Source organism: Mytilus trossulus, chromosome 12, assembly GCF_036588685.1.
Source record: "Mytilus trossulus isolate FHL-02 chromosome 12, PNRI_Mtr1.1.1.hap1, whole genome shotgun sequence".
NCBI classification, from domain to species: domain Eukaryota; kingdom Metazoa; phylum Mollusca; class Bivalvia; order Mytilida; family Mytilidae; genus Mytilus; species Mytilus trossulus.
This window is the reverse complement of record NC_086384.1, coordinates 20,671,551-20,698,084: the sequence shown is the minus strand read 5'-3', so window position 1 is coordinate 20,698,084 and position 26,534 is coordinate 20,671,551. Positions and strand designations below refer to the sequence as shown.

General features: G+C 30.8%; 1 protein-coding gene across 1 annotated transcript in view; it reads right to left on the bottom strand.

The window, feature by feature from the left end:
- LOC134692295 (uncharacterized) overlaps nt 1–26,534 on the bottom strand; it is a 100,218-nt gene that overhangs the window by 2,598 nt on the left and 71,086 nt on the right. Inside the window, exons 4-14 of the mRNA XM_063552745.1 lie at nt 21,846–21,968; nt 17,129–17,339; nt 15,725–15,937; nt 14,147–14,269; nt 12,908–13,114; nt 10,853–11,010; nt 8,367–8,497; nt 6,474–6,636; nt 4,641–4,845; nt 2,974–3,151; nt 1,512–1,701 (exon numbers count right to left, since the gene is read on the bottom strand). Of these exons, the coding sequence (XP_063408815.1) occupies nt 1,512–1,701; nt 2,974–3,151; nt 4,641–4,845; nt 6,474–6,636; nt 8,367–8,497; nt 10,853–11,010; nt 12,908–13,114; nt 14,147–14,269; nt 15,725–15,937; nt 17,129–17,339; nt 21,846–21,968 (1,902 nt within the window). The remainder of the gene's footprint in view (nt 1–1,511; nt 1,702–2,973; nt 3,152–4,640; nt 4,846–6,473; nt 6,637–8,366; nt 8,498–10,852; nt 11,011–12,907; nt 13,115–14,146; nt 14,270–15,724; nt 15,938–17,128; nt 17,340–21,845; nt 21,969–26,534) is intronic.

Below are 26,534 nucleotides of genomic sequence, written 5' to 3'. Positions count from 1 at the left end.
GTTATTATAAGATACGTATTGATGAATTCCCATAATTATAAGATTTACATATCACAGGTAGGGAATAACATAACATTAAATTACTCAATAATGGTCTCAAGAATAGTTGTTTTCCGCTCGTTTAATGTTTTTGAGCTTTTGATTTTGCCATTTGATGAGGGACTTTCCGTATTAAATATTTCTTCAAGTTCTTTAAGTTCGGTATATCTTTTATGTAACTTTCTACTGTATATTCTAAAGCTATGGAATGAATCAGTGTATTTAATGTATATCTACTAAATCCTGCTATAGGATCTTGTCTATAACTTATCAATAATAAATATCATTTACAAAATTGATATTCTGAATAAGGATTAATGTATGCCACATATTCGTGGGTGGAAACTATTTGTTTATTTGCCAAACTATGGTAAACTATGGTCAAATTGACAATAAGACGGTGCTTGAAATGTATAAAGTGTAATTGCTGTTTGTTAGTTATGTATATGTGAACTGATAATAAATTAAAAAAAAATGAGTAAAACGATTCATCTCGATCAGGTTATGAAATGTGTAAACATTTCCGTCGCGGTAAAATAACCACCTGGGTAAGCTTACTCATCACGACTAAATTATCATATGGGTAACAGATTCATCGCGTCCAAATAATCACTTGGGTAAACAGATTCATCGCGTTCAAATAATCACATACTAGGTAAACAGATTTATCACGATCAAATAATCACATGGGTAAACAGATTCATCGCGATCAAATATTCACACGAGTAAACAGATTCATCGCGTTCAAATAATCACATGGGTAAACAGATTGATGGCGATCTAATAATCACATTGATGAACAGATTCATCGCGATCAAATAATCACATGGGTAAACAGAGTCATCGCGATCAAATAATCACATGGGTAAACAGAGTCATCGCGATCAAATAATCACATGGGTAAACAGATTAATCGCGACCACACAATTACATGGGTAAACAGATTTATCGCTATCAAATAATCACATTGGTAGACAGATTCTTCGCGATTAAATTATCACATGGGTGAACAGATTCATCTTGATCAATTAATCACATGGGTAAATAAATTCCTATTGATCAATTAATCACATGGGTAAATAAATTCTTATCTTCACGATTGAATTATCACATTGGCAGACAGATTCTTCGCGATTAAATTATCACATGGAGGAACAGATTCATCTTGATCAATTAATCACATGGGTAAATAAATTCTTATCTTCACGATTGAATTATCACATTGGCAGACAGATTCTTCGCGATTAAATTATCACATGGAGGAACAGATTCATCTTGATCAATTAATCACATGGGTAAATAAATTCGTCTAGTTCAAATAATCAAATGGGTAAACAAATTCATCTAGATCAAATAATCATACGGGTAAACAGATTCGTTGCGGTAAAGATGTGAAATAAAAACAAAAGCTGATGAAGAAACCTCCAAGATCAATTTCATCATTTAATTGTCGTGTCAGAAATCTAACTTACCCATATATTGAATTCTGTATTATTTAATACTCCAGAGGCTATCATTGTTGTAGGCCATACTACAATCAGTAATAATAGACAGCCCAAACCGCCTACTATTGCTATTACACTTGACATTCGAAAAGTCTTTTTGATATGTTCTAGATCTGGCCGACAATCTAATGAAGTCGCCTCTTTCAAACCAAGGTCCCTGTTAAAAGAAAAGATAACGTCCAATGATAATTCTTAGACACAAGTCAAAACATATTTAATAATATGAGGCGGATGTTTCACGTGTGATTGAACAAAAGTTATCAAAGGTACCAGGATTATAATTTAGTACGCCAGACGCGCGTTTCGTCTACATAAGACTCATCAGTAACGCTCATATCAAAATAGTTATAAAGCCAAACACGTACAAAGTTGAACAGCATTGAGGATCCAAAATTCCAAAAAGTTGTGCCAAATACGGCAAGGTTATCTATTCCTGGGATAAGAAAATCCTTAGTTTTTCGAAAAATTCAAAATTTATAAACAGAAATGCTTTAAGAATGACCACATAATTGATATTCATGTCAACACCGAAGTGCTGACTACAAAGCTGGTTATCACTCGTATAACCATTACTCTATAAGGTAATATAATAAAAAGGAAACAGAAGCCGGTATCATGAGATTTATTACTTGACCCTTAATATATCAACTAGTAAATTAAGAGAGTGTTTCAAAATATATTTTTTTAATTTATAAATATATAAGTTTATATCATCTGTACAATTTGGTGCATTGAAGTTTAGATGTCGGAAGCAAAATGAGACAAAAAAAATCTATCAGAAACGATATTTTAATCATTAACATTATTGTTATGTTTGCAGAATCATATCTGTTTTTGGTAGCGTCCTGATTCGTACATTTACATCAAATACAAGATTTCAAAATTTGGTTTTCAGATGACATATAATTCATAAAGATACTAAGACAGCTTTGTGTGTATTACAATCATTCCATATACCAAATATAGTTTACATATGTTTGAGAATGTCTTAGAAAAAACCCCACTAAGAAAACTAAACATTTACTAATGAGGCATGTACATTAGATGTTTTCATCAATTTAATCATCATGTTGTACTAAACAACAGTATGGTTGATTTCTATTGAAACACATATAAGATACAAAAAAAACCCCACACATTATGTAAGAAGAAATCAAGACCAATAACGACAAACAGTGCAAGTTCTTTGCTTATTGTATGTATTATATTTATTATGTTATGATCTTACGTAGCGTATAGCTCGGTCCATGGCTTTGTTTATTGTATGTATTATATTTATTATGTTATGATCTTACGTAGCGTATAGCTCGGTCCATGGCATTGTTTATTGTATGTATTATATTTATTATGTTATGATCTTACGTAGCGTATAGCTCGGTCCATGGCTTTGTTTATTGTATGTATTATATTTATTATGTTATGATCTTACGTAGCGTATAGCTCGGTCCATGGACTCAATGGACTGTCAATATCTCTCGTCAGTTCCCACGTTTCATTGTACATTCCTGATCCTTTCTTATGCGATTGAAAACAGCTTACAAGAACACACACTAGACCACCAACACAAATAGATGTTATATTTCCAATCAACATCGGTAGCTCCTTTCCTGTAGAAAATGAATATGTAATTATGTTATACTGGAGTGAAATATCCCGGTTATTCCTTCAATTTGATTGTAAATAAAAACAATGAGAAAAATCGTAATCAGTGTGAAAATTAGGTCACTCCAGTTAAACACAATTGTTAATTGGACTTCACAGGGATGTGGGATAATATTCCTGGCGTTGCCATATTTTCCGTTCACCTGGGGTGTTATAATCAAATTATGCATGGCATTTTTCATATCGAATGTATTATCAGCCCTTGCTTCAATATCAGTCGAAGAGCCGAATGGCTCGAGGGCTGATATTGAAAGTGGGCTGGTAATACATGCGATATATAATATAACATGCCATAATCTTTTTAGCATATGCTTCAACGATGGAGAAAAATAACAGATCAATATATATGAACATAGATAGAAAAATAGTAGTTTAAAGAGAGAAAAGTTTTACAGACGTCCTACCCCAAAGGTAGTTCATACAAAATGTAATATTTTCATCAATTGCCTCAACAGAAAAGAAAAATCACAGTTTGGTTTATTCTTAAAGAACGATTAAAAAATAATTCAACAATATACAAATATATACTGTTTAGAAAAGTCATCATTTCAAAGTAACTTTCTAAAAAAAAATTTTTAATTGCGTTTATTTGATCATTTAATAGTTCCTTCGTTTGTTTGTTATTTTTTTTTATTGAATTTTACACACAATATACTTCCCTTTATCCAAATAATTGTTTTTTTTTACCCTACTTTGAAATGTTTTTCCTGAAAAGTATCATTGATGTGTATTTTCCCGAATTTGCCGAATATCACCGGCATGCCATGCGGTAAAGTTAATGAAAGGCATGTGATATTATTTGAAGCATGTGATAAATTTTTCACATCAGCCTGCTAAGCACCAATACGATAAATAGGGAATTAATGTTAATTTTATGATATTATCAAACGGTTAAAATCATATGTTATTTTGTTGAAGTATACGATAAAAAAATTAAATATAATACAAGGGTCTGGTTAGGGAGTCATTTCTTTATTCTTTAAACCAATTTACTCCATTCTTTTTTCTAGTTCGACCATTATTCTCTATTCTTTATATTATTGCACTCCATTATTAATTTTAGTTTTATATTTTTGGACTATTTTTCTATTGTTCTTCCTTTTTTACACCTTCATTTTTCACCTTTTGACTTAAGCTACTATTCTGTGTTCTGTAAACCCAATCCAGATCTCATATACCGCTATTTCCATATACATTGTAGTTAAAATACATTATATCAAACTCCATTTGATTTGCAATTTGATAAGTCACTCTCCCTTTTTGAATTTTACTCGGGGTTCAATATTGTTGTGATTTTACTTTTACCTCTTCTGTTCGAATGGAAATACATTATATGGTATTAAATTTAAGTTAAAAATATTTAACTAATTTTTTTAACATTGAACTTCATAATGAAATTGTGAAATAAAAAAGCAATGATATTTAGATATATACCTGTGTTATTTATAAAGTCAGATAGTCCACCGCTATATAACGATGCGACCGATAACCATGCTATCAAAGCTGCCGCTGTACCACTTAATCCCCCAGCTATCATACCAGGCCCCGTAAGTTTCTCCCAAAACATACACAAAATAATAGGTATAACAGCCGATCCAATCAAAATACCCATGAACAGGTACAACCAGGAGAGACTGACCTGAAACAAAACAGTTTAGGAATTTTAATTTAAATTGAATCTTAAAGCCATTCGTTTATATTGAGCAGGTTACGCTACCAATATGCGTGGAGCGGAATATCGGTTATAAAGCAAACAAGTTTTATAATTCTTCATTTTATGGTTTCTTTTAGCACATGCACAACAACTTCTGTATTTTGTTTTTAAATTCTCTATTCCAACAAACATATATCAACAATGGACGTTTTAGGAATCTTATATTGCAGAGATGTCAACATATTTCTTTTGTCTTTTATGACTTTCCAGTTAATTCGTATAGTTTACTTAAGATATTTTGCAAATATAAAACTTCTGTTATTTTTTTTTAACTATATTTAGAAACAATAAAAATACTAACTGTTATATTAAATTTTTGATTGTCATGCAAGTTTCAATATTTAATTTTGAAGTAATAACATTTAAATTCACAAAGGAGTAGGTTCGGTAAGACCTCTTTTTGGTCCCAAAATATAGCAGTTTTACAAAATTGTTAAAATGTTAACTTTAAGTTATTCATTGGACAAAAGATTGCTTCAGCTTCATAAATATGGGCTGTTTTTGACAATACAATGCACATATATCGGGTAGTAGCACCATTAAGTCATGCTAAATTACTGAAATCTCCACAATTCTAGTATTTTAGTTAAATTTTAGACGGTTTCCGTGTAAAACGAAAGTGGCCGCATTCATGTTCATCCTTAATATTGAAATGTGAGTTGTATTTGATGATGATCCATAACATATATAAAGGTTGTGGATGAACACGGATGCGGCCACTTTCATTTTTGACAAAAACAATCTAAAAAGTGACATTTTGCGGCATATTTGGCATATTTTTCATATTTGAGCTTAAATCGGACCGTTTTTAATGACTAAATCAGTTCAAATCTTTCACATAAACTAATTGAATCAAATGAAATAGACAATCAAGGTTTTAAAAAGTGGTCAAAATCTTTCGTCAGATGAACTTGAAATTTGAGGCCAAAATCGGTCCTTACCGGACCTACTCCTTTGGTTGGTACGTTCTTACGATACTGATCGAACCTTATTTTCTTAGATAATATGCCTTACCTTCCTAATATGTAACTTAACAAAAATAATATATAAAGCTCCTTATCTTGTCCAATTTTTCTATACTTAAGGTAATTTTGGTTGATACACGTGGTGGAGATTTATTTCCCCGATGGTATCACCAGCCCAGTAGTCAGAACTTCTGTGTTGACTTGATTTATAAATTACCTTTTACCAAAATTTAGAAGTTTTGAAATACTTAGGCTTTTCTGTCTCAAGAATAGATAATCTTAGCTGTACTTGGCAAAACTTTTAGGATTTTTTGGCTCTCAATGCTCCTCAACTTTGTACCTTTTTTGGCCTTTTAGCATTTTTTTATTCGAAGTCACTGCTGAGGCCTTTGTAGATGAAACGCGCGTCTGGGGTAAATATAAAATCAATCCTGGAAGCTATGTTGAGTTTATTTCTATGCTTGTAGTAGGTTTTTCATTTTCAAATACTGTGACATGGAGCATCGTTGGAGTGACATAACTGGTTATAATACGCATATGATTTAGTAAAATTGGTAGTTTTTTTCATTATAAAGATTTAATACATACCGTCAAAATTTTGAGAAGTACTGTTAGAGGTATAATACACAAGACCGTCCACATTAGGCACCAGTTTTTCAGTCTTAACAGGTAGTCTACATATATTCTAAAATTACCATGTGTTTTACACATATACTGTGGTTTTATTGTTCTTTTGCACATGCTTATCTCTCTGAAATATATTTTGATTTGGGTTAAAAACGCATAGTACTATGATATAAATTTTGTATTAAAATTTCAAACATTTTGAAATTATTACTGAAAAACAGTATTTTATATATGAATATAACAAATTAATTTCTCACACAATTGTTATGTGATTTTGTAACATTTGAATAGCATATCATTCATGTTTAATCAAGCTTGCTAAACAAATCTATAGTGAGTACTATTTCAAATAGTACATGCCGATAAAGAATTGTTACAATAGGTTTCACTAATTCTTCGTCAATCTATTCAACTCTGCACCGATTGTATAAAAATTGAAGCAACGTGTGGTTCTTCAGATCCTCTTTGGTTGAAATCTGATTATGACGTTGAATTTTCTCGTTTCCTCTCAATTACCTATGGTTACAGAATGAAAAAAGGTGATCATGCCTGATGACGTCATAAACAAAGAACACATCGTTTTGAAGATCATTTGAGAAGGGATAAGTTTGTTTACATATTGTTATAAAATCATTAGAGAAACAGATCCCACAACCAAATCTCGTGTATTGCGATGTTTATCTACACTCGACAGCTGAAGTTTAAATATCTAAAAAAAAATCGTCTAGCCTAGCGTTTTAAATTTGACTGTCTCTAGTGGATAAAGATCGTATCACACTCGATGCCGGTGAGGACTCATTTTTTTTAAATAATTGAATTTGCTCTTTTGGGGTAGCAATGTCTGTAAATGACCTTCAAGCGGTAGTAATTATGTATATACACATATCAAGTCTAGCTTTTTGAGATGGTTTACATACTATAAGAGATATCTGATTTTTATCAGATGACACAATTTTGACCATCACATTCAAAGTCAATAAACAGTTCAATGAATATTTGAACATAGAAAGTGTACAGACTCATGTCTTCATGAAAGCAATAACCACGTACATCCTTCTCACATAATGGCACCCGTAGTGTTGATAAATAACGATACCAATCTGATGATGATTCAGGGGTAGTTATTAGGTTGCTTGTTAATTTTTGTATACAAGTCCAATATACGAATACTTTGTCAGTTTATTTCCTATGGTATATTTTTTCTGTCTTTCGTAACAATTAGTTTTTACTAACATCTAAAATTACTTCTAGGTTTCATTGCATTATTCATACTAGAACGATGGGTTATTCACTCGATTTGAATGGAAATTGTAGTTAGAAATGAGAAAATACAAGAATGTTTCTCAGCTTTAGCGAATAACGAACAGCACGCATCTTATTAAGGGCTAGAATAAAACTGACGCCACAGTTGGTTATGTTATTCTATAAATTTATTAAAATCGTTATTCAAAAGCGAACCAATTGACTTTCCAGTGTCACCAACAGTCAATTCTTCTTTTTTTTTTTATCCCTTTTTTATTCCAAAAAGCATAGAGGAATTGTGTCAAAAGGACAACAGGCCATGATGATCAGGAGTAAGTAATGAAATATAGATTCCAATCTTGCACATCATAAACGAATTGAATATGGTAATAAAATTATAAGATGATGTGACCGTCCCTTCATAGTGTACATCCGAACTCAAATCTTAACAAATTGAGAGGGACTGAAAACAAACTATATTATGTATATGTTCAGTGAAACCGTAAAATCGTCATTTGGCATATTACAAGCATAAAACGTCTAAATCGATACGAACATGTTAGATAGTTACGTGAGTTCGAAAAAATATTTGAAACACGAAAATATACATACTTATCATCGGTTTTGCAAGCAATGCAATTAGTCATGCTTTCACATTTGCATTTATCACGAAGAACTGCCAAACGACCTCTCGCCTTTCCACATAGAATACAGGTGTTAGAATCTAATACCATTCTAAATGGCTACAAAAATTCAAAAGAATATGTATAGACGAAATTAACAAAACAATGGAACACAATGATGCCATTTAACGTAAATAGTATTTAGCATCCATCCTGCATTATTATTTCGTTGTAAATAAATATTTAACGAAGTACACATCATCTATGTTCATGAATACGAACGGGCGCCACACGTGGAGCAGAATAGGATTTGTTTAACCTTCCTGAGCACCTGAGATCATCTCTGGTTTTTGGTGGGGTTCCTGTTGTGTATTCTTTAGTTTTCGATGTTGTGTCATGTGTACTACTGTTTGTCTGTTTGTTCATTTCATTTTTTGCCATGGCGTTGTCAGTTTATTCTCGATTTATGAGTTTAACTCGTTCCTCTTCTGACAAATCATAAAATTAAAAAAATCCACCGAAATAAAAAATTCTTTAATTTACAAAATTGGTCCCCGCGAAAATAAATAAATCCTACAGCATCATGAGTATACTCCAATGGCACTAACTGTTTATATTTACTATATAATTCAGGAAACTGTTACTGTAGACTATATTGAGAGGATTGAAAGCTGAAATTGGTATCTATTTATACTCACACAATTATTTGATTGTGTTCTGCTCAAAGTCCAGTGAGAAATATTTCAGATAAATTATCAGGGAGAATTAAATGATAAATGACCATGCATTGTGTAAAGTTGAATTTAGATATATAAAAGAGGGAATACTTATTAATGTACTTATACTGATATTAGAAGCAAAATAAAATCTAATCGTATTTTTGTAAGAGTATTAACTTTAAACAATTAGAAGAATTTTGTATAAAAACTAAATATTTGTTTTAACGTTCCCAACGAATACAAATAAACCAAGGAAATTGTTTCAACTGTTGAAAAATACTCGCTGTCATTCATTCATACCAAAAATGCTTTCTGTTCTACAACATGACCGTCTTAAAAAACCTAAATCGTTTGAGAGTTAGATACATATAGCCTACAAACTTAAAGATCATATCATCAATTGAACATCAATGTAAGATCGAGTTGACGTAAACATCTTCGTGTTTTTTCCCTGAAAGTACAATTTAATCTTCAAAAATGTACCTAGCGATAAATGATGTACAATTATTCATGGTTTCGTGTCAAAGAATTTTTATCTGATTCAATTTATGTTTACACTGGAAAACCACTCTAACGGTAAATTGGTTTAAAGAGTTAGATTTTATTAGAGAAAAGAAAACGAATGCATTGTACTAAAACATTTTCTAATAAAAAATATAAAAGTCAAAATAAATCATTCCCATCTGCTTGTCAAACATTTGTCAAACTATTGTCACTTTTATCATTTGAATTTATCACAAACTATACAGAAAATTACTTATGTGTATAAAATAAGGTGATCTGGTATGATTGCTAATGAAACAACTATACCCCACAGACCACGGGATGTTGTTGTGAGAATTATTTTCTCTGTCGCTTATAATTTTCTAATAAAGTAATATTTACGATTTTTTTCACTGTGTGTTGAAAAGGAAAATGATTTGTTTCTGAATGATTTTTTTCATATACACTGTTTCGATTGATGGATGATTTATGTCCAGTTGCACACTGTGATGAATAATAAGTATGTTTGATATAAAAAGATAAAATTGACTTATTTTTTGTCGATGCAAAAAAAACTTGTATAAAGTAAGTGTATTAGCACGAAAATCAAAACAAAAAAGAATAGATCCAAATTAATTTTCTTCCAGCCTTCCAATGAAGATTTATGGCTGCAAAAGTTTATCAAGTTGAGATACAGAACTGTTTTTTTTTATTTACGAAGTAAAATTAACACCCATTTTACCCTTACTCTTGCTAATTAGATAAAGAACACATATGTTTACCTCTGTTTGTGAAATAAATACGTGTTCGTTCTACCTGGTTAATACGCTTGACTCCAATCGGTATCTGTCCACCATAGAGTTTGTTTTAGGTGATTTATTTGACGTCACGTTTGGCAAAACATCTTCGTCAGTATGTTAATACAAGAGATGACTATTCGAATAGGAATAATCTCAAAATGATTGCTTCGATGCCTTCTTTTTGAATGATAACATTAATATATTTCTTTAGGCAGGGTTGAACTTTTAAGTTAAGAATAAAGACAGGTGTTTGAAAAACGTCAAGCTGTACATTGACTTTATAAGTGCAAAGATGCAGGGGTCCAGTCCACCCTCAAAACGTTTAAAAAGGGGTATGAAAGATAACAGAGGTAGGATCAAACTCATAGATCAATGATGTGAGAAATCATTGTATGATAATAAAGTATTTCTTATTATTGAAATATGAAGCAGGCAAAAAGTATCAAAGTTTAAATCATTAAAGCTTATATTACCTTTAAGTAAACTTGATAAACATCATATACCAATATAGATGTAACAGCCATAACCTCGGCAGACCCAGTTGATGTAACAGCCATCAGTAACATTACACATATAAGGAATTCTCCAGGTCTTCCTAATAACTTCTGTGCAATCAATGGTGGAATTAAACCTAAAAATATAAAGGTATTGAAATGTCTTTCATTGATGAGTTGAGAAATATTTGCTGTATTGTCATGAACATGAGTCGTGTCCTTTTTTTTTTAATATAAAAACAGTACCCATGGATGACTGATTCTTTGAAAATGGCATAATTGTGTTCTATTTGCAATGACGCAATCTTCAATGTGTTTTATTTATTTTACAAAATGTTTCAAAATCTATGAATAACATTTTAGCTAGGTTTTAGTAAAATAGCTATAATATGAGGGACGTTTGTTTTTTTTCATTTTTAGCCATGGCGTTTCAGTTTATTTTTGATTGAGTTTGACTGCCCCTCTGATATCGTTCGTCCCTCTTTTTTAAGGATGCTCAAATTATGGTTAAAAAAATTCATGGTAGAGAAAATTGTATCATGAAGTCATGGGTAAAAAAATAAGTACCAAATAGAAGTAAATGCCAAAACTGATCAACTTATATGATCTAAGTTTGATTTATTATTGGAACAACCAATGGGTACTTTGTTAAGATAGTTCATATTTACAATTAACCGAACAACTGTTATATGACATAGAGTTACATTTTACGCTTTAAAAATCACCAACTTATATTTATATTGTGTCAAATGTAGAATACAGACGTATTTAAGAAAAATGTATTTTGTCTCGTAAATGGGTAACGAAAATTCGTTTGTCCTGACACAATCTATGAATTGAAACTGATCGTTTCTACGGGATAAGTAAAAAAAGCAGAATGTGTATTATGTGTGATCTATAATGTGAATGATATACTTATATACTTAAGAAGCTAATCAAGAAATATGATTATTCCAGATTTATACCTGCAACTTTTAAGTTAGATCAAATACTTCCTGTTATTATTTCAATCACTAACAAACTTTGTAATTTTGAAAAATACTTAATCTTTGAGTTTGAGTGCAAACTTTACATTTAAATTATATTTATTTTGAAAATCAAAAACTGTTTAACATGTGACTGATATTTCTAATGTTTATATTTCCAGTTTTTGTAAACGCCATACAACTTTGATATTGTATATTAAAAAGTAAATTCACGAAAATACTGAACTGCGAGGAAATAAAAAAAGATAACTCCCTAATCAAATGGCAAAATTAAATAATAAAACGCATAAAACCAATTGACAACAATTGTCATATTCCTGACCCGAAGTGTACTATACTGATGAACTGTATTGTTCAAAGTAATAAAGAATTGAGATATATACAAAGAATTAACTGACAAGGAAGTTTTATTAATGTTGTTATTAGTTCCATTATCATATGTTCTATAGAATTATCATGTCTGTAATCAGACAGCTTACATAGTAATTGATAAGTTCTAATGGTTCTACAATATCTTGTGTCTATAAATCTATAATGTATTGTATAGCAATGTTGGTTTCCGTTCTCCTCTAAAAGCACTCTTCGAATTCAAAGTTATTTTAGATTTTACATTCCTGGGGGCATCTTGAGGACCATCAAAGATGTTTACACCGGGCTAATGTTAGAAAAACAATTTAAAAAAGTGCACATTTGAAAGAATGAGCTTTGAACAAGGTTGAAATAAATTGACTGTCCAACAAATACTGAAGAAAACGATTATTTTCGTTCCATTTAGATATTCAATTGATAAAAAATTATCAAAGAATTGGATAACAGGCAAAGCATTGAGTTCTAACACAATTTCTGTAATTTCCAACAATCTACCAGTAATGAATTTAGGTGAAAATAGAAATACCTGAATTATAATTATTCAATACTGAAAAAACGGGTTACTCAAATACACGTATTATGCAATCAGGTTCGATCGTTTGATCTTATTTTTCAAAAAAGTAATATTAAAAGACTTTAGTGTTAGTAATCAGACATATCTTTTCCAATACTTAAATACCTGCATCTACGCTGGCGGCATCTAAAAGTGGAGAGTCTTGCTGAGCACTTAAAGCAATATATCCTAGACCAGTAGTGGATGCAAACGCAAAAGGTATGGCAAACCAGCAGATACCACCAAGGAGGAAACCGAACACACCTTCCTTAGGTTTTGCAGCCACTGAACTTTGCCAGTATGATTGGTCGACAAATACTGTCCCAAAATTTCCTTAAATGAAAATTCTTTTTCATTTTAGTCCTTTTATATGGACGAATGCGAATATGTATAAACACAATAAATGTCTTACGTATTGTGAAAATAAAAGATGTTGATAATCTTTCTAAAGAACAACTTTTTTGTCATCTGAAAGCATTGTGCCATAGAAACATAATCAACAATGGATATATACATTAAATTTACTCGATGTGTACTGATTATCAGGTTGTCTGCATGTAGATATTGTAAAATATCAGTTGCTAGTCACAATATTACGTTTTTTGTCGAGTAAGCGAATCGAACGGGATAAACAACGCGTCAAATTGTGTCGAGCAGCTAATAGCACAAGCTAACAGCAATCTCTCGTCATTTATCATTCCGAAATTAATCGCATGAATTGTAACATACAGACACACGTTTCCACAATAACGTGTACAGGGAAATAAAAGAACTATCATCTGATAATAATTGTTTTTTCATGATCATAGCGCAAAATGTGAATATAAGTATTGAATGCGTCTTTGGGTGATTTCATCTGGTTTTTGAAGCGTTCACAAAATGCACTTCGGTCAACACTTAACACAACAATGACTTTACATAACATGCATTCCAGTCTAAAATATTAAATATTCCGATAAATTATATTAGAGTATTCATTTCGCAGTAGGGTTCATGTGTGATGATATCCAACCAGAAGTGCAATCTTCCACATGAGTTTATAAGACGGAACCATAAATTGTTTTTAAAAATGTACGCATTGGTTTGAATAGAACATTCATCGACATGGTATTTCTAGTATTGATTCACTTATACTTTTGTTTATCGTCTGTTATTCCGATATTTTAAACTTGCATGTCAGCCCATTCAACGAACTTACCTTAACATTACGTTTTTTCTTGTCGACCTTTTCTCACACCGTTGATTGAGATAAGGATTTCAAAGTTTTTGGACACTGTCAGAAACATTATTGACAGTCTCTGTCTTTGTCACACAGTCATATAATCATGATTATAATCACGCTGCCATTATATAAAAACAACTGACCTACAATATTGATGAGACCGAACATGAGCCCCTGTTTCGACATAATTGTGAGATAACTGTTGTCAAGGTTTTCCGCTGGTCCTACACTACAGCCAACCAACTGATATATAATGTCCTTGCTTCCTAAACCAAATGAAATTGTTACTTGTATACATGCATCAAGGTCTTTACATATAATAAATGAAGTGTTTTATAAAATATACTAACTAAATAAATGTTGTATCCTTTACTAGCTTTAATTCCCAAAACCTGACATGAGAGATTGCTTGATTAACGAGATCAATTGTTCATTTTAAGCTAATTTAGATACTAATGTCTGTACAGCTAGATACATAACATAGAAAAAATAAATTTTTAAAAGTATTTGTTCTATAAAAATATTCATTGTAAATCTATCAATGAAAAGTTCTCTAACAATAACACGATGATGAGATGTGCCATGTGTCGAGTTTGTTTTTGTTTATAAACTTGAAATTGAACCCAGTAAACAAATGGTACATGTATATCTGTATTTTGATGTTGTCTGTTTAGAAACAAACAAAAAAATAAAAGCTCTGTATAATTATAGATTATCATGTTTATATCTAAACCAGATAGATTTTCTCCCTTGAGCCGAAACGGCAAGCGTGAGATAAGCAATCGAGTTGATATTACCAATGATAATCTGTTTATCGCTATTTCTCCTATTACGATGTTTAAATTAACATTGACAACAGCACGTTTTAAAATATTTTTTCATATCACATGAAAATGCTGAGAGAGCCAGTAAGATTGGAGGAAAATTTCATAAAACAGCGATAAAAAATATTACTGTTCGATTCCATTTATCTCCAGTACATCTACGTATGAAAGGCTTATTTGTGTTCAAAGATTATGCATATGTGATATAGCTCACACATAAAACTTCTATTTTCAACGCATATTGTCTGAGACCTGTTTTTTGTTGTTGTTGTAGACTGTATATTGCTCTCTACGCTTTTCAGATATTTTTGTTGTTGGGTTTTTGTCTCATTGACGTAAACACAACATCTTTTTTTTATTCCCATTTCATTTACCTTAAGAGCTGAAATAAATAGTAAAGCGGTAATACAACTCCAATTTAAAGTTAATGAATTGAATCACAGATTTGTCCAGAGGTTTGTTTCTATCTTGCAATATCATTTGGTACAAGCGAACCTCGAAAAAAAGAAAGATGTTCTCATTTTGTAAAGCATAACCCGCACAGTACATTGTAGTATTTCAGAGGAATACCATTATGTTTTGTGTAGAACGAAACGACTACTGTGATTCAGTTATTTTCGTGGGTACTAATTTTCGTGGATTAAGGAAAATTTGCATGTTCGTGGATATTTAATTTTGTGATTTTGCTGAAGTCTACATAAAAGCCTTATGAAAATTTGATATTCGTTGAACATTTGAATTCGTTGTTCATCTGTGACCACGAAATCCACGAACATTGGTATCCAACAAATAGTAATGAATCCACAGTATTTACATTTGACAGAGACCAGAATATTTGTTATTGTTTGTGGATTATTTACTCTGTGAAGTAACAGACACATATTATGTAACTCATACCTAATGGATTACTGCTGCTATCCGGATCATTGTAGACTTTCTGCATAATTATCAACATTATGATGTATATCAATGCTGTATTAAAATACGAGACATAAAACGTAGCTCCTAGTCCCCCAATAAATGTATAGGTTCCTATCACTGCAACGACTAGCACTGTGGCAAATTCTACATTTAGTCCTTTGACAAGACTTGTTAACACAGCTGCTCCTCCTGCAAAAGAGTGAGAATATTTCTAAAACATATTAAAAAAAAGTAAGAACAAGAAAATACTGAACTCCGAGGAAAATTTTAAAAGGAAAGTCCAAAATCAAAAGTCCAAACACATCATACGAATGGATATTAACTACTGTCATATTCCTGACTTGGTACAGGCATTTTTTAAAGTAGAAAATGGTGGATTGAACCTGGTTTTATAGCTAGCTAAAACGCTCACTTGTATGACAGTCGCAACAAATTCCATTACATTGTCAACGATGCATGAACAAAACAAACATACTCAAAGAGTAAATTATAAACTGAGTGATGAAAGTTGTCTTATTACTGTATCATTAGCCCGTAAAACTGAGGTTCTGAATTTAAATTACGCACGTGGCAAACCGAAAAGACTCTTTTAATTTAATATCTCATCAAAAACACTCATTTTCGAAAGTTTGATGGCTAAGACTGTACTAAAACTGAGGCAGGTAAAGAGCTAAATGACCAAATGGCAAATTTGTCTTAGGACGTTCGAATCTCAGATTCCTTATAATTTCTAAATTTAAAAATCTCAGTATAAAGGAATTATGTCTTGATAATCACTATATTATTCCAAATAAATCATTAATGTATTCATATTTTCATGCATTATAGAAACAGCACAGATATTTTCAAGCATTTCATATATCGGAGAATCAAACAAATCAAAACTTAGTATGTATTTTCTGATGTATTGGCTATGGACAAATAGGGAAGAAAAATATTAAATCATTATGGAATACATTGCGGAAAACATAGCGTTACGACGTAAAACCCTCCGTTTGCTTCGTCTTTGCAGGCAGTCAGATGACTAATAATGAAATGAACATATTTAACATGATAAACTTTAGGCGCAGTACGAAAGCAAAACATAAGTTTTCATTATTAAATATTTTATTAAATAATGGTGCCACAGTCTGAACACATAGTAGAAAATTATCCATAGTTGATGTTTTGGTTTCAGAATTGTTTATTATTTCGACTAGAATCATTCCCTTTGTAGTAGTATAAAATATCCTATTGAATAAACTACGTTTTTTCTATAATAAAAATGATTAAATAAATCAACTTGTCCTTCGGTGGAGAGTTGTCTTATTGGCAATTAATTATACCGGATTTTTTTAAATTTATTAATCATAACTAAACAATATATGATAAAACACTCACCCAACATCAACATAGCAGTCACAATTAAATTGGTTAATAGTCCAAATACACAGAATGTTATATGTGTTTTCCTGTCAAATCGGGCTCGGATCACTTGCAAAAATGTCTTTGCACCTGGTGCTCGTATTTTCAGTTGAGCAGAAATAATTGAAAACAGTAGAATTTGGATTGTAGCACCAGCTGCGTACCAAAAGGGGCCGCTAATACCATACTGTGATAATAAACAAAAAAACAAAAATACAATAAAAGATATTTCTTTCTAGAAATGTTGACACAGTATTATTTAATATAATATCACAAAATGTGTAAAACAACAAAAAAGTACAACATTTTAAATCAAAAACAAATATCTTATAATGTATACATATAACAGTGATTAGCTATTGACAATAAGATATAAACGATTGATCAATTTCTTGTCAGAATTTTATAAGCAAATTGTTTATCAATGTTCGTTGGGCGAATCATCAATTCAAATTCAAAACCCATAATTGAACATAAAACAATACGATTTGAAATTAATATATTTGAACGTCAGTTCCTAACATGAGCAACACGATGGGTGCCACATGTGGAAAGCAGAATCTCTTACCCTTTCAGAGTGCCTGTGATTACTCTACAAATGTTGTTGTTATTTAGAGTTTTTGTACAATTGCCTTAAATAAAATGTTTACTAATTCATCAAATACTTGTTGAATAAATATTTTATCAATTGAATGCAAATAAGATTTGTTTGATAAATCCTCATATTCGTTATTGCTGTAAAGTATGAAGGTATGGGGTTTTGAAAATCTGGATATTTTAGAAATCGTACAGATTTTTTATATTTTGATTTGTGTTTAAAGAATATACACAGGAAGATGTACTGTTCTGCCTTTGTTGCTAAAAGTGCACTGTATTTTATTTGTGTTCGCACGCACGCACGAACTTTAATTATTATACTATTATTATTTAACGCATAATCGGCAACATTTTGTTTATTTGAATAAAATATTCATACTTGTTTAACAGAAATATGGATATTTCTTAACAAAGTGATTAAGTAATTAACTATCAACCATAAATCAATTATTTTTTATTATATATCTATTAATTTTATATTAAGCAAATTTCATTTTAATGTGTCTTTTGAGAGTACCATCAAAATAAATTTAAAAACCTCAATTGAACATACAAACATAATGATTTGCAATCAATGCATGAACTTTATATATTGTAAGGACAGGTAAATAGGATATTTACAGAAAATGTGATTCGAAACAAACATTGTTTTCCATGTTCATAGTGTAAACAACAAGTTTCGAATATATTTTGTATCAATTATGTAAGAATCATGTTGGTGCTAAACCAGGGTGTGAGTGCAACTTGATATCTAATTTAATCGAATTGTCTGTAGCTAAGTTATAAATTAGGAAAAGACGGAAGAAAGATACAAGAGGAACATTCAAACTCATTTGTCATTAAAAAAAACAATGGGTAAAGTGATAAAAATAATAGACAAACACTAGCACACTAAAAACTAACATAGCAAATAAAGCCTGAGAAACACAAACCAAATCAAAAACTGGGGGTAATCTCACGATCTCCGGACGGGAAATTACAACTTCACGCACTTCATAAACAAAATTAATATTTTGGGGTATTTTTATAAACTTTAAGTTGAAAGTATTCAGAGCTTTTCGATAACATGACCATCATATCTCTGATCATTAAAACGCATACTAGAACAAATGTTTTAGAGCATTTTATATATAACTGCAGTGGTATGGAATTTATGAGTGTTTATTATAGTACTAAGCAAATCACAAACTCAACACAAATTTCTTCGGAATTTTGTTAATATTAGAGTGAGTAGGCAGGGTTAAATAATCAATAACTTCCATCATTTCCACCATATTCGGACAACTTTAATGATTTTTAATCTAACATATGTACAATCACCCATTAGAAATGAATCACACGCAAGGGAGATTGTTATATACTTCCCAATGTTAAAGTTTTATAGCCGTTAAGGACGCCCGTAATAATGATGCGATGTTGCATAATAGTATTGAAACTAATTTAGCGAATATCAATTTCAAATTGTTTTACATTTATAATTATCAGTTTACTCATCATTACATCCTCATTCTAATCATGGATTAGGCATGAATTTCATAAATAAAGTATAATGTTAATAAATGTTATTGATTTATTGTCGGTATCTGATATCATATGAATTGATTTTATTACAGCTGGTAAATTGTAACATAGTAGCTAATATATCTTCTTGGTCATACGTTTAATAACATTAACGGTACCAGTTTTCCTGCACCAGATGCGCATTTCGACAATACATGTTTCTTCAGTGATGCTTGTGGCCAAAATATTTGAAATCCAAAGCTTAAATAAAAGATGAAGAGCTTTAATCCAAAAGATCAAAAAGCATAGTCAAGATCTTAAAATTATGTACTTATTCCTCATTCCTTATTTATTACTTATTCATTAATCCTTAATTGTTACCTATCCCTAATTCCTTATTTGTTACTTATTTGTATTCTTTAATTGTTAGCTGATAGCTTGTAATTCTTAATAGAAGAAATAAACTTAGTATCTAATGTCTCTTCATTGTCATAAATTTAAGGATCTTGAAGTTAGATTTTTATTCCTTTTTCCTTATTCCTTATTTGTTAAAGGAGAGGGACAGTCAAACTCATAAATCGAAAATAAACTGCCAACGCCATGGCTAAAAAGGAAAAAGACAAACAGACAAACAATAGTACACATGACTAAACATATAAAACTAAAGAATAAACAACACGAACCCCACCTTGTTACTTATTCCGTAATCCGTATTTGTTACTTAATCCTTATGCCTTATTTAATACTTATTGTGTATTCCTTGGTTGTTTCACATTTCTTATACCTTATTTGTTACTTATTGTGTATTCCTTGGTTGTTTCACATTTCTTATACCTTATTGGTTACTTATTGTGTATTCCTTGGTTGTTTCACATTTCTTATACCTTATTGGTTACTTATTGTGTATTCCTTGGTTGTGTCACATTTCTTATACCTTTTTTGTTACTTATTGTGTATTCCTTGGTTGTGTCACATTTCTTATACCTTATTTGTTACTTATTGTGTATTCCTTGGTTGTGTCACATTTCTTACACCTTATTTGTTACTTTTTGTGTATTCCTTGGTTGTTTCACATTTCTTATACCTTATTTGTTACTCTTTCTGTTTTTTCTTTTCGCAACTATTTTGTCTGGTTTTCTTACTTCTCATAGCGTTCCTTTCTTTGATATTTTTTCTCAACACTCACGACTTTTTTCAAATAAGGGAATTGGTGCCAATGTATTGTCATGTGTATATGTTCCGGTATGAGTATTTGGACCATACGCGAATGGTCATGACCATATGGGTATATACTCATATGATCCGACCATACGCGTATGGTCGGGGTAATTAATATTATGTTACTGCTTACTTTTAATACTTCTAAACTATTCATATGGTATAATCGCTAATTAAAAAGACACTATCATATAGGTAATTTTATTAATATATTATGATAAAAAGATTTGGTAAATAAAAAATAGAAGTTTCACAAAGTTTACTTTACTATCTTGTCAAAACTATATAAAACAAAAACACATGTTATACCGATGGTCATTACCGATGTCCATTGCCGTTTTGTTATAAGGGGTGAATAGCAATATTTCCACTTAAATAATTAAATTCCAAAAATCTCTTACTGTTACTGTAACAAGAAGTTACTGGAAAGTAACATAGTTTATTTTAAATGTCTTTTGAATATGGTGTATTGTAGTAATTTTGCGAGATTTGAGATCTAGTAAGTCCTTCTTAAAAACACCGTAGAGATCAGAATGGCCAAAGACCTCGGTATCACTGTACCTGTATAAAGGCTAGCTTTTCACTCGCAAACAAAAGGTGTAACTGAAAAGGAACGTGCACTACCAAGACTCGCAAATGCAAAAAAACCAAAAAAAACCCAACTTGATACCACGTGGTAGTAAATGTCAAAGCCTACATGCAAGAATGTAACTACCGATGAAAACTAATTATGGGCTGGCATCAATTATCATCAATATTTAATTTTTACGTAATCATTGAATTATAAAATTAAAAAACTTTCATGTAACTATCATTGTTTTTTGGATAATTTTTTTGTATTATTGAAACGTTTATAATGTTATTTGAAAAAAATACCTAAATGGTCTACATACTCATATGGTCCGGTCCGTTAATAAACAAACGAGTATTATACTCATATGGTCCGCACATACGCGTACGGTCGGACCATACGCGTATGATCAGACCATATGAGTATACGCATATGGTCATGACCATACGCGTATGGTCCAAAGACTCATATGGTCAGGAACATATACATGGTTATTCGGATATCCAAACGAACACTGGAAGTTGTATGTAAAGTCATGCAAAGTGTTCACTCAACAACAAGCAAAATGGAACATGTACGTATGCTTGTTTATTACGTCAATGAATCCATATGCCTTTTCAATAAATATCCCGCGACTTAACCTGAATTTATAATATTGTTTGAAATGCTAAACTTGCATACCAAGTAAGGTTCTCATTCCTTGTCCATTATTTGTTACTTATTTGTTACTTTTCTTTGCTGTTTCAATAATATACCGGGACCAAACCTGACTTTATAACATACATTAAAATTGCTATCTTTGCGTACCTTGCTGGCAACAGTGGCAGATTGTAGTAAAGTGGCAGCCCAGGTCCATTGTGATACTATGGTTGTAGCTGTTAGTCCTGAACTGACTTTTCCTCCAGCATCAAAAGCTGTATCAAATACATTCTAAAAAAAAGTATCAGCTGAAATTAATTATAAAACAACACATTAATCAATTTAAAAAAGGGGTCAGTTTACCAAGTAAACTTTGGTAAAGTTAGCAAGTAGTCCGTTTAGATTATATGGTCCGTTTAGCATATATGGTCTTTTCAGATTATATGGTCTTTTTAGAATATATGGTCTTTTTAGAATATATGGTCAATTAAGAATATATGATTCAGATTTATGAAGATAAATTTAGCACTCGTTCCGTTGGTTCACAATGTATTATTTTGTCATTTGTCATGGATTGAAACTTTTAAAAAAAAATAAACCTTGAAGTTTGGTATTTTTTTTAAAAACAAGCCCACATCGACATAATCAGATATAACTGTTGAGGGATTTGATTTTACTCTTTATCATTTAAATGTTTGTAGTACATGCTGGTCATGATATAGATATTAACATTCAGTTGTTAACAGATTTCCTGTAGTTCTGACGTAAATCATCTTTTAACAATAGATTTATCTTGTGAGGTACATTTTTATTTTCATCTTTTGAAATGTATGTCAATTGAGTTTTTTCAAGCAAGATAAAAACTGATTGTAATTGAAATCAATGAATGAATGAATTGATAACAATTTTTAAGAACAATCATCCGCAAATCTATAAAAGAAATCTTGTTTTTTATCTTTACTAAAATAGGGAGTACATTTCCTGCAAACATCAATGAAAAGGTTACAATTTACATTTTTAATAAAACAAGAAAGACGTCAATGATTGCATAAAAGTAAATGCGAAATATAAATTATAACATAAACATGACTACATAATAGTAAATTTTTAGACACAAACATGTTGAAATTGCATAATTAAATGACAGGATGTTGCAAACCTAGATCCCAAAGAATATTTGTGTTTTGTGTCATTCAGCAGTGAACAGTAAAAATGCTTTATGTAAAGGTGAACTCGTTTTAAAAAAAACATTATGCACGAGGCTCACTAAAGGATATTTGTTATTTGTTATTATGATTTCTATTTTTTACGTAGTATTACGTTCATTTTCACTGAACAAGTACATATTAAATTATGAGGGTCCATCTTAAGTACACCTCCGGGTGTACGATTTTCTCGCTGTGTTAACGATTATTGGTGACCTTCGGTATTTTCTGCTTTTTGGTCGGGTTATTGTCTCTTTGACACACTCCCCTTTTCAATTCTCAAATTTAGCTTGGATCTACTTATTTGGACACTGTTATATAGTTGTCTCATTTACAATCATACCACATCTCCATATTCTTATATTATCTGTTTTTCATTAAGTGAAGTTTAGCAATTTTGTTTACTAGTGTCAAATCCGCATCTTTTAACCTCCATTTTTTTCTGAAGTTACCTCTTGCCTATATTCAAACATCAAAGATCATTGTTTCACAAATTGTCTAATTTATTTCCCATCATGCATGGTAATCAGATTTAAAAAAACGTATTCATCAATGTTAAGTCTTAATAAAGATGAAGAGTTTACTAACTACAATATCGTATGAAACATATACGACTTAGATCTGTCTTTACTTTTACATAGAAGGTTACTTTGATCCAATATAACATTTTTTTCTTTAAATTTTCATTTTCTGATTATGTTTGTATTGAAAATTAGCTTATTTTTTTGCATTTCATTATATTTCTTATTTTAATGAATAGAGTAATGAAAACAATCCTTACTTTTATGAATAAGGTTTTTCTAGTCTAAAATTCATTAATGATTGAAATGTAAGAAATTTTGAGGTTAACTCTATGTGGACCGAAGTTTGATGTTTTTCTATTCAAAAATGCAGCTAAGGACAAAGGTTTACGATTTAATTTTATGATAAACTGCCGTTTTATAAAAAAAAAATCAGATACCAATTAAGAAACGCACACGTTTTGTTTAGGTTGGTTTTATCACGTGATATCTTATTCTAAAATGTGTTCAGAGCATTCATCTTTCATAAACATATTTTGATTAATAAAAAAAGTAATATTATAGGTGTTAAAAAGACATCGTTCGAACAGCGATATAAATCAACAACAAAATATGTCACATTAATGTATTTCAATGGTTTACAAATTTGATGATGTGTTATTGTAAGAGTCAATTACTAATCCGCTGTCACATGAGACCATATCATTTCATATAGCTTATCAACATAGCTTTATATGCTAAATTAGGGCAACAGTAGTATACCGCTGATCAAAACTCGTAAATCCATAGACAAAAACCAAAATCGGGGTAACAAACTACAACTGAGGGAAACGCATTAAATATAAGAAGAGAACAACGACAAAACATGAAAATGTAACACACACAGAAACGGACTAAGCATTAGACAAAATCCGATGGGAAGAACAAATATAACATCAAAACAAAATACACGAATTTGGGATAGAAAAGTACCGTGACACGTCTGACAGTAATGTGAATTCACACTCAAACACAAGAGAAAACACTCGCGGGGAACCTGAGCTCACTTCCATGTTATGGTCGGGATCATGTTGCTCAGTCATTAGTTTTATATGTTGTGTTTCGTAAAAGAAATGCACCAGTAAACACTTACAAGCTTTGAAGCTTTGATGGTTGTTTTATAGAATTTTGTTTGTCGTTTCGTCGTTTTGTTGTTGCTATGGTGTTGTCTGTTTGACATAGAAGTTTGAATTCTCTTTCTAAATATTTTTTTCGGGAAATAAAGCGTTAAATTAAACCACATTTGTATAAAGCGCCCGAATGCAATTCCGTCCATCAGAAACGTTGAAGAGCGTTTATAACCAACTTGTGGTGTTTCTATTGTCACAATAAACACATGCGTTTAAAAACAGAAGGATATTCCACAGCTTTGTTAACCTAGTTTTCTACTTTTATCAGATTTATTTTATGTCTAACAGGTTTAATAAATAGATGATATGTTCTAATAAATATAAAGCAAGATGACAGTTCAAATTACTTAACAAATCCCGGATGTGCCATAAAACAAGATAAGAAGATATACTTTTAGTTCGTTTTGTGCGACATACAAGTACATGAATAAAAGTGCAAAATAAATGAACTTAGATTGACTGCGATCTTTAGGTTCCAATAGCTAATTACAATGATTCATGACATTATTAATGAACATAATTTGCCTTGAGTTTGCAAAGGCCATTTCTTTATTTCTCATTAAGTTTCACCTGCTCTGAGGAATACAATTGAATATTTTATTATGCAAATAGTGAAATAATACTAAATATCTGTTGGCAAATGTTTACTTCAACATCGGAATGATGCATTAAAGTTCCTATCACTTTATAATTCAAAGTTAAGCAACTACTGGAATCATATCAATACCACTGATGTACCACTAATACGCACAATAAAGACAACGGTAGTATAATTGTGTTCAAAAGTCATAAATCGATATATTGAGAGAAAACAATTCAGGTTAAAAAAACAGAGCAAAACCTGTACACTATAAGATGAAATCAAAGGAACAACCGGAACAATAAAAAACAACAAAAACAAACGCCAACATACAACGAAACGAACTATTTGATAGCAACTGCCAAATTCCTTACTTGGTACAAGTCTGCCTTATATACGAAAAACAACAAAAGGACAAAATTGAAAACAAAGTATTGAAGTACTGTTATTTTAATCAGTACAACAAAATAATGGAAATGACACTTTTTACATTTTATACGTCTATACAATATTTAGTGTTACAATGACACACTATTATGTTGCATATTTTAAATTACATGTTTTCTCCGTTTAAACAACTTCAAAAAATGGTAGTAAAATCCGGAATAGTATTTTGTCTGGATTTACATCTCACTTGAAACATCAAATCCGAATGTTTTAATTCAAGAATCGGTACAGTCAATAAGTTATATGACTAACAAGAAAAAAATGAACATCTACATGTCATATTCTCTACGCTAAATTGCTGAACCTATATGATTATTCTGAGATATACTATTCCCAAATCAATTTGTAATAAACTAATATCGTATCAACATCAAATGAATGTTTATTTTCGTGGTAATATACATAAAGATACCTGATGTTTTTTCAGCATCTTAGGTATCAAGAAAAGCCCCCAGTTTTCTTTATGTACTATTATTTTTATTCTGTTAATATCAAATTGGCTGTTTGCAAAAGAAAACCTGCATTTATATACTCTGTTTACCAATAAACAACCACACCGGTATGTCTCTAGTAATGTAATAAGCCTTAGGATTGGTCTATTTATATTATATCTTAACCATTTAACTTTTCGTTATTGTATGAGTCATCTTAATTACACAAATTACAAAACTAATTTAGGTAAAATCAAGAAGAAAAAGATGTTTACTTTTCCCAAATATTGTTTGCGTAAAACAAATGATTCATCAAAACATAGAGGTAATGCTGAGATGATTTTTCCGTAACACGATTACCGACAACCCTTCTTTTGTCGTCATATCTTTTTATTTCGTACGTGGATGACTACATACAGCCAAAACCTATAATGTGAAATGATTAGAAGCAATAAACATTCTTAAAAATAACGTCATACTATATGAACAAAATCCTGTAAGAGT